Source organism: Pogonomyrmex barbatus, unplaced genomic scaffold, assembly GCF_055798465.1.
Source record: "Pogonomyrmex barbatus isolate J1 unplaced genomic scaffold, ASM5579846v1 scaffold1, whole genome shotgun sequence".
NCBI classification, from domain to species: Eukaryota; Metazoa; Arthropoda; class Insecta; order Hymenoptera; family Formicidae; genus Pogonomyrmex; species Pogonomyrmex barbatus.
The window spans coordinates 2275000-2294727 of NW_028297098.1; the positions used below are offsets into that span (position 1 = coordinate 2275000).

Sequence of the window (19728 nt, forward strand, 5' to 3'; positions counted from 1 at the left end):
ACTTTCCAATACGACACATGCTTGATTGCTTCTAAAGTATAAGAAGCAATCAAATATTATGATATTCATCAAAAATTCCCGGTCTAAGCTAATAGAATAATTATGTGACAAATATTTGTACAAATATTCGTTTGTAGCAGCACAATTGGCAAAAATGTGTTTTTATTGATTATTTACTACAACAACAAAATAAAATTTGAAAAAAATATAAAAGTTTTACAATTCACAGATAATAATATCGTTATTCGTATTATTATAATATATCCTATTTGTCTTCCTATTAATTAATTCCTATTTTAATTCTTACAATTAAACAAATCATTACAATAAACCAAGAATATAATTCAAACAACAAAAATAATAGATAGCATTTTTATATATAGCTTGAATTTTGATATAAATTAAAGAAAAAAAATTATTGAGAGTTCAAATAATTCCAAATCTAAATTATTAAAATAACGAATAATGCTATTTATTATATTTTGTGACATTTATGAAATTTATGAACTAAATAGAAAAGAAATAAACAATTATAGAATATACATAAAATTATTTTAATTATTTTATAAGCTTCTATTCTGAATTCTATAAATTGCTCTTGGTACATAAATATTATAAAATGCATCGACATTGACCCTATAATTAAATTATTTTATATATCAATTGTAGCCGAAGAATACGCCGAGACCACTGAAAATGATCTACTTTTTACAGGAGTTCGACACATCGTGTAATACTTACAATTTTCTTGCTTGTAACATACCTACATCGAAAATCAATACTACTGAAAGTCAATACTTTTAAATGATTTTGCCACCTTGTAACGCCTTGTGTCAGTTAGGTATTATTTGTATTATCATCGAATATTTTGTCGTAGCCACGTGTATTAACGACTTGTATATGTTGTAAAATAAATTTATAATATAGATCAAGTTAAAGATGTCATGTTTATTTGTGCAACATATATATGCAAGTTTTCAAATTATCATCTGCCAACTCAGTAAATCAGGAATGTAAATGCTATATAACATAGATGTAAATGTTTTTACATCTATGTTATATAGCAATTACATCATGATTTACTGGGAATGTATCGTTATCACAAAGTTTTTAAATATTGTTCATTGATTTGTCCATGATAGATTATTTCTTTCTTAGAAATAATCTAAAAAAAGTTTTTTACGATTTCGTTTATACGTAACAACGTATATTTTAACAACGTATATTTTAATATTTACGAATTGTGTCATTATATTTTATACAAAAATTATAAAATTCGTATATTTTGTCCTCAAATTTTACATAATAAAAGACACGTAATAAGAAAATACATAACACAAAATTTTTACGTGCTTTTTGAGAAAATTCATGCATTACCTTTAGAAATCTTCTTTATCATCTACCTTTTGATGTTAATACGGAAACGCAATCTTTTCTTTTAAATAAAAATTTCTAAAGCAAAAAGTTTAAATATTCTATAGATCAGTTAGATTCACTAATATAGAAACTAATAAAAAACCTAATTAATTTTATATTAATAAAAAGACACAATAAATAATACCTTTAGACAGTGAAATATAAGATTATCTAAATTTAAAAATTTAGATTTACACCATAAACCACCTATATATTTTTAGATACGATACATGTAGTACAGTTTATATATAATCCATAAACGCATAAACTTATAATACTTATAATACATATAACTAACTTTTTCTTTCAGTTTTGTAATATCTTCACTTTTATGTTCTGAGGATCTATATTCCCTTTAATATCTGTATGCGTTTTAATGATTGGAACAAATTTTAAACGAAGCGGATAAGTGGGACGAATTAGGATATCACCCTTAAGCTGAATATCCTTTAAATACTCTACGGGCTCCAAATAGAAATTGTATATCAGAGGAGCTAACATAGCCTTCAGTTGCAACAAAGCAAACCGTTGTCCTACAATTTGTTTTAAATATATATATATATATATATATATATATATATATATAAATCTATTTCTATAAAAAAATATTAAAAAAGATATTAAAGGATAATTTACCGATGCAGTTCCGTGGTCCAGCACTAAATGGTAAATATGAATATGGATGCTGATTTTGAATATTCTCGGGTAAAAATCTGTCCGGATCAAATATCTCCGGATTTGGCCAATAATTTGGATCTCTGTGGACTCCATGAATGTTAATAAGTAAAGCTGTTCCAGCTGGTACTAAATATGATTCTAAAAATTGTGTTACAAAATTATTTTCAATTTACAAATAAATATGACATTTTGTTATATAAAATATAAAAAAATAAATATTTATCTAACGCAATGCGGGATAAATAACTATAATTTTAATAATAAAATTATATTTCTATTGAAGATAAAATAATTATAATTATTAAGATTTATTAAAAAATACGGTATTTTAAGGCTTTATGTTCAGTTAATCTAAAATTTTTTAAAATTTTGTAATGTACTTAAAGGTATAAATATATTATTCTATTATCTTATTCTATTCTATCCTATCCTCCTATCTAAAAAAAACTGTGTTAAATCGAATCGAATTTATTGTTGCTTTTTTTCCACGATGCCGATTGGTTCTTTTGATCTCGATATGTATACAAACGAATGTCATTGTGCATTGACAGTTAGACTTATCGATTTATTGAGAGAGATTATTATTTAATGAATGATTTATAAAAAAAAAATTTGTAATAAGAATTTACAGGGTTGTACCATACATCCCTTCTAAAAACTATAAAATTAAATAAATGGCGCGTGTGTAGCGCGTCTGTATTGTTCTAGTATATAAAATTATATAAAATTGATTAGATACATACGTAATTTTACGTCTTTAGAAGTTATTCGGGATATAACATAGGCGACAGGATACAAGCGCAATGTTTCTTTTATACATCTTTCTAAATACGATAAATTGTGCAATGATTGCATAATAAGTTTCCCTCCATCTTTATGTATCGCAGCATTGATTTCTACTCTGACACGATCCTATATTATTAAAATTAATTAATGTATTTTAAAAAAGTTGTTATTAATTTCTTCTCCAAATACATAAATACGTTCATAGACTATAAAAATATAAAAACAGTTTAAAAAAATATATCTTTTACATATATAAATTAATAAAAATTATTATATATATGTAGTAAATATTATACACACGTACATATATACGTATAATACACATAAGAAGATTTACTATATTCAAAAAAAATTTATCAGTTTTATCAATTTAGTTATTATTTCATGAAATAATAAGTAACTCTATAAAATTAATAAATTTTTCTTTTAATCATGATACTTATTAAACAAAAATTACCTGAACATCTTTGTGCTCAGCCAATAGCAGTAAAACATAGCTCATTGTCATCGATGTAGTATCAGTACCCTATAATTATCATTACATACATCTTTATATGTCTGGATAGAAAAAAACTTTTAAAATACATACGGCAATCATAATAGTATTGATTTCTTCTTGAATATCTGAATCAGTTAAATAATTTTCTCGAGATGCTGCTATTAACATGTCCATCATAGCTAATCGCTTCTTTTTAACTAAATTAAAACATAAGATATATCAATCTTATAATAAAAATATTTGTATTATTGTAAGCATATTGTTTATTATTAATATAATAAAATTTTATTTCTCTCACCGGTAAACAATTGATTTAAAATTAAATTATTAATATAGAATTAACTTATTATTATTAATTATAGAATTATATTAATATAGAATTAACTTAATTTATAATATGTTATTTAATACTTAAATGTAATTATTTAATTATCAGTTAGAAAAACAGATAAAAAATAGATAAAAAAACAGATTTATAATATAAATCAAATTAATAAAATATAATATAAATATATATTATATAAATATATATTATATAAATATAATATTTAAGAAATATAATATAAGAAATATAATATAAGAAATATAATATTTAAGAAATATAATATTTAATTATGCAACATACTTGTAATAGTTTCGGAATCATCTTTTTCTGCCAATGTATTTTTGTCTGTTTTGTCTGTTTTGTCTGAAGTTTTCAAATATCGCCCGTTGGTTCGTTCGTGATAAAGTTTCCTTTCTGATATTAGCTAAACAATATCAGTTTCTTTATGATTTTATTAATGTATTAAGAACTTGTTTTTCAATACTTAATAAATTATATTATTATTTTTTACAAAAAAATTATAAAATTTTTATTTTTTTCCTATAATTTTACATAATAAAACACTTAAAAAATGTGTAACAAAAAATTTTTACGTACCTTTTGAGTAAATGCATTCATTATCTTTATAAGCATTTTTTGATGTCTACCTTTTGATGTTAATGAGAAGATCCAATCGTTATATAACCATAATCTCATTACTCTAAATCGCAATTAATTTAGAATTATTATTGTAAGAATTACATATTGATATATTGATATATGATTACATATTGATATATGTCATTATTTATATGAAGTAGTTATATTGAATATAAAAATTAGCAGTTTGAATATTATCTAATCCAATCATTTATTTTTAAAATAAAATCTTTAAAATTTTGAAATATTGAAATATGTTACTAGGATATTATGATAAAATGTAAATCTACATCTAAATTAAAGATATATCATTTTTAAGGTCTTATGAACTAATTTCTTGTCTTCTTGAAATTATATATGTACATATGTACATATATACATACATACATACATACATACATACATATATACATACATACATGTATGTATGTATGCATGTATGTATGTATGTATGTATGTATGTATGTATGTATGTATGTATAATTTCAAAAAGACAAGAAATTAATTCATAGTTAGACATAAAACTTTAAAAATGATATGTCTTTAATTTAGATGTAGATTAAATAAATGTAAATAAATTAAAAATAAATAATTGGATTAGATAAACTATTCAAACTATTAATTTTCATGTTCAATATAACAACTTCATATAAGTAAGCGTTAATCTGTTTAACAAAATTACATTGGATACTTTGAATTTATTAATTCTACTTATAAATTACCTGTACATCATGATTTCAGTTCCTTGTTGGATTATATCTTCAAACGGTATTTGTAACGAAGGCAGTCCTTGAGAAGTACCTATGACAGTTTCTACAAATACATTTTTTAAAATAATATGACGATAATAATGTATATATTCACTTTTTCTAAAAGATTATTAAAATATTGATTTTAAATTTATTATAACTTATATTATACTATTTACTTATATTATTATAATTTATTATAACTTTATTATAACATATACATTTTGTATATGAAATTTATGTTGTTTATCATGTTATTCAAAATAAAAGTATTATATAATTATAAGCAGAAAGCAATACCACAAAATGCGTTCAGTATATGTTCGCTAACAAATGATGTTAAATCTTCTGTGTCTTCCATATTTTTTAAACACTTTGCCATGTTTTCGCCCTTTTTAATTAAGGTGTCAGCAAACTGCTGTAATATAGCAAAATGGAATGTGGGAGTTAATATCTTTCGTCGCGATCGCCATTTTGTACCTAAAACAAAAATAATTTATCAGTTGATGCCTAAAACAACAACAATATATTAATCATAAAATATTAATAATAGAATTTAACATCTCTTTGATAAAAATTAATTAAACGTTATCAAAAAACAAGCTTTATTAAAAGAAATTTGAGATTCTGCCGTTCAAGGATTTAATTATTTTTACATAGTAAATTATGAAAAAATATAATTTGTATTTGTATTTGTCTATATCTTTTTCTATATTTGTTAACTTGTAATGAAAATATTACATTGTATACAGGATGTGTCAAAATTGTGAAAACGGTCAAATATCTCAAAAACATAGCATTTAAAAAAAAAATGTTCCAGACAAAAGCTGTAGGATTTCAAAAGATCTATTTAATGACCGTATCAGTTTTGCCCTTGAGTGGCGTCGTCAAAATTAAGTTAAAGTCATGTCGATTTTTTAAATGACTAAAATATAACAGGCGCGCGCGCCACTAAGCTTTTCATATTATATATTTTTATATTATTCGTTGATGTATCGTCGCGATGAAAAATAGAAACTCATTCATCCTTGTTCATCTTATTTTTGTCCTTGTTTAAAACCAATTCAAAGTTTCATTCGCTACTAACCTCGCTCGCCTTTTATAAATTGTCATTTGTAAATTGACAGTAACTCACGAAATTAGCGCAGTAAAAGAATCAGTATCGCGGAAAAACGGCAACAATAAATTTCGAAATGCGACTTAAATGCGAGTAATCTCTTTTTTTATAAAGGATATTAAGAAAGTAAATATAACGTAAATAAAAAAATAAAAAGGAAATATAAAAAGTAAATAACGAAACGCAATCGTAATTTTGTCTTCATAAGTATGCATAATTTGGTCTGTTCATATATAATCATAAACAATTTTATCTATTTATATATAATTAGATCAGATCAAAATACATAATTACATCTACAAAATTATATATAATTATATGTAATTAGATAAACTTTTTTTCCCGGGATATTATCTAAATTAAAGAAGTTTTATAAAATTCAATTTTCATTTAAAGTTTTATTTAATTTAATAGTAAAATGTATGATTGTAGTAATTAATGTTATTCAAATTGTTGTTATTCAAATAATTATTGATATTTTATTAATTCAATCCTTAAAAAGTTTATTTTTTGTAATATTTTTTGTAAATAATAATTTTTATTGTAAGAATTAGACGACCGGTCATGAAAGAGATTCGGATTACAAACACCTAGAGGAGGTTACAACCTAGAGATTACAAATAGAGAGGAGCTGTCGCGGTCGTGCAGACTAAGTGTCTTGGTAGTAAACGAGGGATTCCGAGTTTCAAATTCAGTCTCCGTTTATTTTTCCGAATCTAATAAATATCTTTCATTATTAAATATAAATAAAGGAGAAATTTTTCAATTACTAATTTGTCATTAATAAAATTATTGACAAACTTGTATATTTATACCATTTCTATGTTATCTGTATATTGGATACATACAAAGGGTGTAGAGAAAAGCCATATTTTAAAAATGCGCACTCTTATATAAGTATTTGTATCTCGGAATTTGTACTTAAGATGTTAGAATAAAAGGTTTACAGACTCAATGATTGTGATCTATCTTGTCTGTCTGCAAAATTATTCGTATGACTTGGATAAAAAATGGAAAATATTGAAGTGAAATTACTTTTTTTATAATTGCTTTTATTTCTTCAGAATAGTTTTTAATTTTTTGTATAAGATCATGTTTATGATCCTTATAATTAATCGAGTTTTATGTCAGTAATCAAAAATAAATCTCAATTTTATAATCAGTGGAAAAATTCTATATGAAACAAATGTACGATATGCTATAAACTATAATATATATGCTATAATCTCAATTACATTCCAACTTATTTACGATTACAAATTTATTACGAAACAATCCATATATGAAGATACTTATTTCATATACGACTAAAAAAATATAGTCTATAAATAGTCTAGTTAGACGCGCTTATCTTCATCTTAATAAAAACGAAAGCCAAACAGGTCGAATGAGTTCTATAATACGAGTATGTGAAAAATTATATAATAATTATACACAATTACTTTTTTATATCTTTAATACATTCATCTTTATGTTCTAAGAAAATCAATATTTTCTTTAAATATCATAAACATATATTTTAATGATGGAAAATTTTAAACAAAGTGGATAAACGGGGCGAATCAGGAATTTTTTAAAAATTAATATAATACTAAAAAATTAATATAATACTATTATACTACTGTTATATTATAATATTTTTAACTTCTTGGTACATAATTGTCAAAATTCGATCCTCTGTGAGATCAATACAATGACAACTATTCACGAAGTTAGCGCAGCGAGAGAATCAATCGGCATCGCGAAAAAGTGCAACAATAATCTCTTCGAGAGATGCGAATATCGAAGTCATGCCTTTTTTTAAAAAAGAAAATTTTTATTGTATATTCTCGTAGCCTACCTCGAGGGTTTTTCAAAATACTATAATGAAGTTATTTTCCTTTAAATACTGTCATTTTTAAGATTTTTCCATAAAAGACAATGTAAAATTATTTTCTTGGCGCGCTGCAAATTTTTGTTATTGTAAATTTCAAGCCTTATAACTCGAAAAGTACATAAAGAAAAATAACTTTATAGTGTTTCGAAAAGTTCTTGAGGCTAGGAGAATATATAATAAAAAATGGAAGTTTCCATTTAAAAAAATTAATGATCTTGACCTGACCTTGACGATGCCACCCACAATTAAAACTGATACTGCCATTAAATATATCTTTTGAAACCCTACAACTTTTGTCTAAAATACTTTTCTGAAAAATGCTTTGTTTTGGAGATATTCAACCGTTTCCACAATTTTGGCACACTCTTATAGTCCTTCCTATAAATGATAAGATGTTTGTATTTTACCTCATGAATATGTAATAAAAATTCGACAATAAGAATATATGTTTACACACAAGAATATATGTTTACAAATAAGAATATATGTTTACACACACGCATGCATGCACGCACGCACGCACGCACGCACGTACACACATATAGATGCATGTGCATGTGTGTGCGTGCGCGCGTGTGCTACAACGTATAAAAAAAAGAACATTACCTCCACTGGTGAACAGACCTGTGTTCACAGCATTTTGAAAAGGCTTGTAAAGAAAACTTTTTTCAATATGCGTCGTCGATCTTAATATTACCTTAAAATATAAAGAATATTAAGATTTACATTGTTTTATTGAAATATCATGTAATGCAATTAATTGTTATTAAAATTATCACTAACATTTCACCAATTTAATCTTTAATTAATTGATTTTTATAAATAATAATTTTTGCTAAATATAATGAAATTATTGATAAATTTAAAGGAGTATGTTCGATCAAAAATTGACCGAAAATAGAACTAATAGAATAAAATTAACGAATTAATTTCATTCGATTCTCCTCAAAAGACGGCAATTTTGAAAGTTTTATCTCTTTGACGCTATTTTTTTCTCAAAATTGTGACGTGATAGTCAACTTTTGCCAATAAATTCATATTCAGCAGGCAGAAATACGTTGGAAATGACTATTCACACTCATGTTGCAAAGTGTTCTATAGTTTAAGATGATCATTTTGTAGTGTTTAACTTTGCTGGGCATTAGATTATGATAATCACCGATTTGACCTCCATTATCATTGGGTTTGTTTCGATAAGGAGAATTGAAAAAAAACCATTAATTCACAGTTTCATTTTCAGTCAATTTTTGACATACATCATTCTTATATTACCTCTATATCGTCAGGATGACGGATAGCTACAATTGGTGTAAAGAATAACCACAATTTAAAAATAGAATAATTTTGATTAAGGCTGATCAGGAACTTAAAGAGATCCTCTGAAAAATGTACACATTGTAAAATAAGAATATTGCAAATACTGGAAAACTGGAAAACTATAATTGGTTCACTAATATTTTGAATATATAGTTTGTATATATTAAGTATGTATTAAGTATATATTAAGTTTATGACAATAATGAAAATATGAAGTTGCATTTTTATAGAACGTTAATAATTTTGGAAATTTCAAAATATAACTGTAAAGAAAATATTTTACTTGTAGCAATATCCCTACAAGAAAACTAATATTTTTTTATTATTAACACTATCGTACGATCAGAAAGAAAGTATGATTTTTAAAATTATTTAAATTAAATGAAACATCTTATATTTATATATTATAAATAAATTTAGCAGTTTTATTTAGATATGTTAAAAACGTATTGCAAATTAAAAATATTTTGTAAGATTAAATTTGACAAAATAAAAATTTGATAGAATTATTAAAATTATAAAAAAAAAAACACTAAATACTAGACATAATTTGATAGTTCCATATCATATAGTTAATTAATTTAAATATAGAGTAAATTAGTTCATATATGTATATATTAAAATGTATATATTACTTACTGTATAAATGTGTAAAATACAGTAAATTACCAATAATTGGATAACCTGATGGACCTGGTATACGATTGATAAATCTTCCATTTTGTCCATAATGCACGTAAAAATTATATGTCAATAAGATAAAAATAAATAATAAAAAAGTAATAATCATTGTAACAATCATTTTACACACAATCACTGTAACAATCTCTCTTGACCAAATATATTTAATTTTGTTGTTTTAAATTTCTTCTTTGTTTGTCAATAAATACGCGTCAAAAAGGTGTTTTTGACGAATATTGTGCTATGTCAGATTATAACACATATGTGCTGAGAAATATATCGGACGAGGAGAAAGAAGAATCCTGAGAAAGAGGAGTAGGGAGATATGTGAGAGGGGAGAGCAAGTTCGAAAAATAAAGATTGAAATAAGAAGAAAAACTTGAAAAAAAGAGAATATAAATCCCAAGTTTATCTGCGAGCAAATAAAAGCTAAATTTCTGAGCTTGGAGACCTTGACAAAAAGAAGACGACCGAAAATGATCTACAACAATTTTGCTATGCTTACTAAACGGAGGCTTTCCTTCACCTTTTAGATGCGCATTAAATATGATACCAATTATTTGCATTCTGGATGGATCACGTAATTTTACATAAATACTACTTTATAAATGTTTTTTTAATTGTACAAGAATAATAAGCATGCGCAGGCACGCACACACATGCGCGAATTCTGACTAACAACTTTTTCTTGATACACAATATTTTTCATGATATACTAAGGCTGATAATAACTGAACAAATATCCACAGATAACTTTGTCGTAGCGTAATTCTACAAAAAAAGTCATAGAAAACAGTTTTTTAATTTGCAAAGAAATATTCATATTTTATAATAATTACATGATATTTGCAAAAAAACTTATACAAGTCCATAATGTGCGATAAATTAAATATTTTTTTGCGGGACATAATACGTCCTTACTTTTGAAAAGATGGCGGAAAAAAAGGGAGAATAATATCAATAACAATTGCTTCTTAAGGTACAAACTTTACTCTCAAAAATTAAAAAACAAAAATCTTTTAAATATGACAATTTTTAATTAAATTATACTTACTTATATTTAAATTTTGATATAAATTTGTCCATGCGATAATTTTGTTGACAAGTGTACTTTTAGTACATTCAAAATCATTAACTTTATTTAAAAGTGCAACTTTATATTTTTATTATTTTAATAAATTTAACATACATATTAAGGATATACTAATGAACCAGTTAATAAATTTTCCAGTAGTATATTCTTATATTCATGACATATATTCCAAATAGCAAGATGACGTCATTATGACTTGGGATATATGTCGTGAATATATCTTTAGTATATCTTTTTAAAAGATATTTGAAAGTTGCTGATCTCCCTCTTTGACAATTATCCTATTTTTAAAATATGTATATATATACTTTTCTCTACACCCTTTGTATGTATCCAACATCCAGATGACATAGAAATGATATAAACATTCAAGTTTGTCAATAATTTTATTAATGACAAACTGATAATTAAAAAATTTTTCCTTTACTTATATTTAATAAAAATTATTATTTACAAAAAATAAACTTTTTAAGGATTGAATTAATAATATTGATATATATATATATATATATATATATATATATATAATATATGATATGATAGATATGATTATATATATATATATATCAGCAATTAGAGTAGGTGGCACTAAAAAGATACAATCTATTGTGATAGTGCCATTCAAATGCATTTATATATATATATACACATATACAGAGTTTACATTGATATATTAATTTATAAAATTGCACAATATCGCATAATATTGCTATACTAGTTTTGTGAGAGATTTATTGTCCTGTTTGATCTGGTGTCATTCATTTAAAATAAATTGGTTTCGATTATATGTTAATAATATGAGCGTAATAGTATCCAATTTAAAATTGAATAAATTATACAAAATACTTATATAAAATTTTAATTCAGTAAATATTTATTAAAAATTGAATTAAAATATTAGTAATAAATTTCTGGGTTTCCGGTTTCTTTATTGGTCATAATTATTGATAAAGTCCCCGATGATAAGATCTCATGGCTGTCCTTCGCGCCAGATGAACATTAGTGAATGCTTCGTATCGATAAAGAATCGATAAAATTTTTTTAATAGAGTATTATTTTTTCCTATTATCATTTCCTATGAAACCCGCGACGTCTAATTTGACAGTCTATTGAAAATTGGGCATTTCCATTTCGAAATTAATTTCAAATTTTTTTCGATAATATGCTAAAATGAAATTTGTTGATGCTAGTGTACGCGGATTTTGACGGTCCGACAAAAAAATTCGAGATAGCCACTTTCAGGTTTTTCTCTGATATTATATAATTTTTGCTCCTTCTGTTTAAAAACATAAATAGCATGTACGCAGTACACGTCTATAATGTTTAGTGTATTTAAAAGAGATAATTCTATGTCTAAAATAACAACAATTATTAAACATAAGTCTTGGAAATAAGAATATTAAAATTTTTTTAAAGATATATTTGTTTGATTAAGACATCATATAACAATACTAGTAATTAGAGAGAAAGAATAATAATGTTAGTTACTTAAAATATAATTAGGTTTTATGTACATAGTCTATTTATTTCTAACATAATATTACTTATGTATATATAATATAAAAGATGCTTCCAAATTTGCAGTACATTATAAGTATTATATGTATATTGTATAAGTTATATTATATATATATATATATATATTACAAAAGTATTTTCGAGTATATAGACGATCAATAATTAATTGTACTTAATTATCTAGTAATAAATATAATTATAGCTCTCTGACTTTACAAATAATAGCACTTACTCAGCCTTGCAGTTTTTGTTTAAAGTTTTGAAAAATGCGATGTTTAATAATTCTTCCAAAACCGCAAAAACAATCAAAATTGCACAGCCTTTTGACACTTTTAAGCATCGCGTTAAAGAAGTTTACAATAGCGCGATGACTAAAGCATATTTGCCAAGAATATTCGCAACAACTTTTCGTAAGGCAACATTGGCATACTAATGTCTATATGTTTTGTATAAATTGTATAAATTGAGTTTTGTCAATATATTTTGCATTGCATGTTTACGAAAATTGTCCATACGTAAATCAATATCAAAATTCCACATGGATCATTTCGAATTTGCTTTAATATTAAGTCTTGAAATAAAGTCTGTTGCCTGGTTGTCTCCTTTCCGATGCTCCAATGCTCGAATGACATCCGTATCTATAAATTAATATAAACATAAGTAATATAAATATAAATTATTGTGATATTCATTATAAATAATGTATAAAATTAAATTATGTAACAATATTTAAGACATATGTCTATATTCTTTAAATTATAATTTTTTCAAATAAAAAAAAATTATATCATAAAATTAAATATCAAGAATGCATTATTATTATTATTGTCACACAAATAAAATAACTCAGCCAATTATAATGGCATGTATGTATATAAAATATAAATTTATTTATTATATTATATCATTTTTACCTTTTTTGGTCGGACGAGAAAGTTTCAAATGAATTTGTTCTAAAGTTGCGAAGCTAGTTTCTGGTTCAGTGTCAGGAATTTCCTTAAATGGTAAAAAGGCTTCAGCCATAAATCTTGTTCTAAGAAAATCTTTGTCTTTTACTTCAAATGCTACTATAGCATTCTCTATAGCTCTTTGTTCCGAAGTAAGAGGACTACAAAGATAGAATTATTTTATTAATATTCCATTTCTATTTATATTTTATATCTATAATAATTCTTTTGATAATTAACTGTATTACTAACATGTTGAATGTCTCGTCGAAAAGAGGAAAAAGTGTTTCTTTTTGCACATGCGTCTTCGGTGCTTTGATTTCGGCAAATTTCTCTTCAGGTAGTAATTTGATTTTTACGTAGGAATCGCATTTACCTGTAATAAATATAATAAAATCATATATCATATAATATAATTAAATATTTGTAGAAACCCACTATGAAATTTCATGCACGGTGATAACCAATGTTGACGCAATCTGTTTGTTTCAATGAGGTTCACTAAAACTAACTTAATTATTATTAATTAAAGTGATATTAATTAATTTTAACAACATGTATTTTACAACATGTAAATAATTTTTTATATGGATATTTTGCGCTAGTTCGCTTTTATTTAATATAAGCAATAATTTTAGAAAACCTCCTAGATAAGAGATTATAGATAATCAACGTAAATAATATTCTGTATATATATTTGATCATTTTGAATCAGGAAGACCAGTGTATTTACTAAACTATTTCTCTATTTTTAAAATACAAATTCATTCGTGCCATGCATTCCCAAAATGCTATTTCCACGAAAGCAAGCAATTGATAGAGAATTGTATAATAATTTGATGAGGAAGAACTTCACTTTACATTTGCTTTTACATACTTGTCTTCCCTTCTTTGATTCTTTGTTTAGATTTAGAATGTAGTTTACGCTCGAGAGTAGACAGCTTGCCTATAAAATTGCCTATAAAATCGAGAAAAAAAAATATCATTCTTTTCTCTAAATTCCGCGATTGTTTTCACCAGCAATTGAATATTAGAAATAAACTCGCATCATAATTTCTACTAAAAAAATATATAAATTTTTTATAATTAAGACTACGATATAACACTATAAATGCTTCGAAGCGTTTGATTGTCCAATCAAAACAAAGAATTTTATTAATATACCAAGCAAAAAATACTTCAAAGCATTTGTAGTAAGCCTTTGACCGTACCCTAAATTAATTATTGCTTAATTAATTAATTGGCTTGAAACATTTTTATTATATTACTTGATTAGTGTTTGTATCATCAGATGTTTTATTTATCAGATATTTTTTAACCGTAAAGTTCACTTTGTGTTTATCGAAATTGTTTATTTGTTATTGTCTAATAACATTTTTCTTGCTTTTGGAAATGTTAAACTTATATCATCAAAAAAAATCCCATATTATCCGCTTATATTTTTTTATAAAAAATATTATTTTACTCACCATTGCTATCCATGCAACGAAGATTTCTGGCATTTAGAATTTGTATATTTAATGAATTGTCGACGAAAAATGCTTTCACAGTGATAAGACCGTAAATAGGTTCTTCTATTTCCTTTTGTTCCTCCATACGTTCCTGATGATAACGATGTATGAGCTCGGCAGTCTCAAGTCCATGTAATTTTAAAAGACGTTCAATTTTCTCTAAAACTTGCACATTTGCTGTTTCATCGGCACCAAGATTGAAGAAGCGGATAAGCGTGTGAAGAGTTCTGTGTAAGTTTGAATAAAATGCTGGTGGTCGTCGTTTCTGTAAGCAACAATGTCATTTTATAGAAAACTGAAGTTTTTTTACGATAAAAGAAGAGTATGTTTATTAACTCAATTATTACTTCTAAATTAATGTTGACTAGCTCATACAGCGTCTGCGACATAATTTCCCAAATCACTAGGAGAACTCTGTTAAAGTTATCCTCGTTGAGATTGTCATGCAAAATTACTAGATTACTGTCTAAATACTGTAGCAGGCGATCCATTGCATTGCTGGTAGTGTCAATTAATTCGGCACCTTCCATGAGATATCTGAAAACATAAATAAAACGTAATTAAATTTTAAAAAATGAGTTTATATACTTGTTATAAATTTCTTATAAAATTGTAAATCTCGCATAAATTTATAAATTAATTCATTATAAATGATTAAAAAAGTAAATTTTATTAAAAAATGGTAGAAACAAATTCTTACTGATATTTGACTTACTGACCTATTCATTGCAGGAGCCATTTTGTTAGCTACAACTTCCAACAATTCTATGATCTTATTCTTCACAGTATCTGTGGCGTTATCAATGATAAGCTGAAGAGTCTGTCGACAACGCTCAGCCTCTTCATGAGTCTTATGTTCTCCTAAAGCATCCACAATATCTTGCAATCCTAAGTCTTTGGCTAGTGGTGCGATTGATGTTCTAATATAATCTATATTATTAATCGCAAAGCACCAGGCTGTCGATATTGTAAATTTCTTTTCATAGACGCTGCTTTGCGAGAGTTGCTCTAATTCCGTTGTCAATTCCGCTTTTTCCGCCATTTTATCGGCGTATGCAATGGAACATTTACAAATATCCTATATAATAATTATTTTAATAGTTTAAAAGTTGCTCAAAATTATTAATTTTTTATTCATTAACGTGTAACATATCTGTTTTTTTATTAACAAAAATACATTAGATGCTATATGTCATTTATGATCTTATTAGATTTATTATAAAAGAATTTTCAAACTCACGTCAATAATTTTTGCAATGAACGTGTAGGAACCTTCGACATCAGGCCACGCTAATTGCGTCCAAAAGACTTTAATTTGATAAAAGGTTGTTAAAGTATCTACAGCGCTGGAACTATACTGAACACTATTGTCAACTGCTTGCAAGGTGTCAATTTCGACTGCTCTATCGATGCGTTTAAGTGCTTTATATACTGCAATATCTAGCCAATGTGCGACACCACTTCTAAACCAATCATAATAATTTTGTATCTTCATATCCTCTAATTGTCCTTCGGCACAAAGTATTTGACCAAGTCTATAAATTACGTATTGAAATGAGAAAAATTAATATTATTTGTAATGTAAAATTTTGTAAAATTATATAAACTCACGTGGCGAATCTTTGAAGCGTAAGGTAAAGCTCGAATAAAGTCGTTCCTAAGCTCAATTCTGTATTGTCAGTGCTATCAACTTCAATTCGCTTCAATCTGGCACACACATCCTGTATAATGACCATGCACATATCACTGATTCTCTTTGCATAAGCGATATACATTGTTCTTGCATATGGAACGTTGACTCTTCTAAAATTTGTAAATAATTTGTATTATGTTATTGAATTATACTCTGCTACTTGTGTATTTTTTTGTAAGCTTTACCTTATAAAGATTTTGTCATAATTATCAATAGCTTTCTGTAAATCTGCTCTAATCAATTGAATTACTTTAATTTGATACCTAAGTGCATCCTCGTCTGAATCTGTATCGGGAGAATTATTGCTTACGATGTGTTCAAACCTAGAATATATTAAAATTTAAAATACTAAATGCTTAATAAAAAATGCAAAAGAATAACGTATATTGAATTAATGCACATTGTTTTGCTTACCATTCAGTACAGCCTTGTACAATAGTGTATTCCAAACTTTGCAGTATGTCTACTTTTGTATCATCATGTTCAGGAAACCAAGAATACATTTTGGCAGGAAAGAGGTCAATGTCCTCAGGAACTTTTAAAGAGGATATAGATGACAATATCCTAAAATAATTGAAATTTTAATTAAAAAAAAATTTTCACTTGTTTAATTCCTTTTTTAATTTTATTTTTTTCTATATTAAATAATATTAAATACTAATTTCTCTTAATTGATATTTAATAATATTTAATATAGGGAAGCGTCTTTATTAATTTATTAATTGAATAAAAAAGCCAGTAAAATTATATATTTAATTAAAAATATAGTTAATTACCCTAAAATGGCGGATAGTTGTACTATTGTGTTTTTGTCCCCCAAAATCAATCTTCTAATTTTTCGTATACTGTTTAAGCATGAAAATAAAACTTTTTTCGTGGCGTTCCAAAAAAGTTTTGTTTCATCAGCGGAAAACAGGCCGTTGTCCATTGGCCTGAGCAAATCAACCGCGAGCTTATTAAAGACCGTGAAACTTAATGGGTGTTCCTGATGAATTCTTGCATATTCAATCCATTGTGCCAGAATGAGATTTCTAGCTAGTAAGCCACGTTGCGCACTATGTTGAAGAATAAGCGCTTCGGCTGGTCCTGACCAACGACCACACCAACAATACTTTTCGATTTTTTCCATTTCAATCTCATGAAGTAGTAACACTCTTAACAGGTGTCGATGTTCTTGTGCGGCTTGTGCATTATGTTCCGCGCTGAAGGCCAGTCGCAGCTTTACAACACCACGACGTTTGGTCTTATTTTTCTTCTCTAGACTGTACCACATAGTATGGCCTGTTGTTGGTATATCCTAAAGAAAATAGAAATAGAATATATAATTAATATCAAAAATATAAATACAGATAATATAATGTAATGCTATATATTTATATAAATTAATATAATGTAATGCTATATTTATATAAAAATGTACGTTTCTAAAAAAATAAAAATGAAATACATGCATGTAAAAATACGTTCCAAAGATTCCTAATTAAATTTCATATTACCTTCAATGATATCCGACATCGACCAATAAATTCGTTATCATGACTACCAGTTGTAGCCGTGACTGCTATTTCTTTGGCTAATTTAACTAAGCCACGAACACCTTTAACATCTTTAACTTTGCTCATTTTTTCAGGCACAGTTTCGGCAGCATCAAAATCCCTAGAAAATGCAATGAATTAGAATCAATAATTAATAATTAATTATTTATAACAATTATTTATAACCAAACTTACCAAACTTCAAGATAAAGGATATCATTTTCAGGATCTTCTAATGGCCTAAATGACAAATATAATTATAATAATATTTTGTAAAAAGTTTTTAAATTATAAAATAAAATTTAAATTTTAATCAGTTCTTAATATACTTTGTAAATTAATTTCTTATGTATATTTAATTAATTAATAAGATTAGTATAATGTAAAATTTAGTAGATGTATTTCTTTATGTATTAATTTAATTGTTTAATTTCTTTACGTATTAATTTAATTGTTTATATTTTCTTTTAAATATTCTAAAAAGATTAATAAAATCTATAATAAACATAATATGTGATTACATATACATATGTACACATATACATATACATATGTACACTGTATATGTTTACATATATATCTAAATAATATTATCTAAAATAATTAAATTATTAAATATAAGATATTAAAATGTCAATTTTTTTACAGAAGTGAAAAAATATATATTTTACTCACAATTCAAAGTGTTCTTCCCAAATTGGACTTAATGTACATGTTTTTACGGCAGTATTGTATCTTCTAGTTGGCGCTGATTCGAGATAGAGAGCGCAGAAAGGATCGCTTTTGCCATTAGAATCTTTCGAAACTAATTCTTTAGCTTCGATTACTTCAATGTTAAGATGTAATTCTGGTGGCTAAGTATAAGTAACAAATTCTTTAAATATATGTATAACAAAATTATGCTATATCAAAATAATTATAATTTAATATATACATATAAATTACCTCAAGGTTTCGCGTTTGTTCCAACACTCTCTCATGCGTTTTGTTATCGATTTTGAAAGCATTTTGTAAATGATTCAATAGAGATTCTTGGCTACATTCTTTAGAAACATCAAAACCAATTTGATGTTGTGTCATATACACTAATGCGGTATAAAGTTCCTCAATCTATAACATATGAAAAACATTATAAAGAAATAGAAAAAATTTTTTGAGAAATAAAATATATATATTAAACATTTTGTAAATAATTTTTATTAATTATTGTTAGCAATTGGTTAATATTTTATCTATTTTGTTTTCTTTAAATTTAGATAATACTTTAATTGTCGTTATTTACTTAAATGTTATGATAATATAATCTGCCATTGATATTAGACAATTTTAATTTTATGGTTTTGCTGGT

General features: G+C 25.4%; 2 protein-coding genes across 13 annotated transcripts in view; both read right to left on the minus strand.

Moving 5' to 3' along the window:
- Positions 1 to 1619: 1619 nt before the first annotated feature.
- On the minus strand, positions 1620 to 10484 carry LOC105424757 (cytochrome P450 4C1-like). The gene is made up of 12 exons (XM_025217695.2): positions 10042 to 10484; positions 9358 to 9464; positions 8692 to 8782; positions 5393 to 5572; positions 5066 to 5156; positions 4302 to 4404; positions 4005 to 4128; positions 3470 to 3576; positions 3338 to 3406; positions 2838 to 3006; positions 2053 to 2232; positions 1620 to 1949 (listed from the first exon to the last, which is right to left on the minus strand). The coding sequence occupies exons 1-12, from the start codon at positions 10202 to 10204 to the stop codon at positions 1723 to 1725; spliced, it is 1611 nt and encodes a 536-aa protein (XP_025073480.2). The 5' UTR covers positions 10205 to 10484; the 3' UTR covers positions 1620 to 1722.
- A 2170-nt stretch (positions 10485 to 12654) lies between these two features.
- Positions 12655 to 19728, minus strand: part of stac (C2 and C2B_Munc13-like domain-containing protein staccato) — a 29339-nt gene continuing 22265 nt past the window's right edge. For 10 of the 12 annotated variants that reach the window (XM_011635129.3, XM_011635133.3, XM_089070676.1 and 7 more), the window contains 16 exons: positions 19326 to 19490; positions 19056 to 19234; positions 18576 to 18620; positions 18342 to 18501; positions 17622 to 18142; positions 17260 to 17409; positions 17031 to 17168; positions 16764 to 16955; positions 16393 to 16687; positions 15872 to 16230; positions 15500 to 15689; positions 15111 to 15417; positions 14519 to 14599; positions 13894 to 14017; positions 13609 to 13802; positions 12655 to 13332 (listed from right to left, as the gene is read on the minus strand). In XM_011635129.3, coding sequence (XP_011633431.2) covers positions 13238 to 13332; positions 13609 to 13802; positions 13894 to 14017; positions 14519 to 14599; positions 15111 to 15417; positions 15500 to 15689; positions 15872 to 16230; positions 16393 to 16687; positions 16764 to 16955; positions 17031 to 17168; positions 17260 to 17409; positions 17622 to 18142; positions 18342 to 18501; positions 18576 to 18620; positions 19056 to 19234; positions 19326 to 19490 — 3195 coding nt within the window. In that variant the 3' untranslated portion in view covers positions 12655 to 13237. Of the gene's footprint in view, positions 13333 to 13608; positions 13803 to 13893; positions 14018 to 14502; positions 14600 to 15110; positions 15418 to 15499; positions 15690 to 15871; positions 16231 to 16392; positions 16688 to 16763; positions 16956 to 17030; positions 17169 to 17259; positions 17410 to 17621; positions 18143 to 18341; positions 18502 to 18575; positions 18621 to 19055; positions 19235 to 19325; positions 19491 to 19728 lie in introns of those variants that run through there. The other 2 variants (XM_011635130.3, XM_089070688.1) reach the window with 2 other exon arrangements.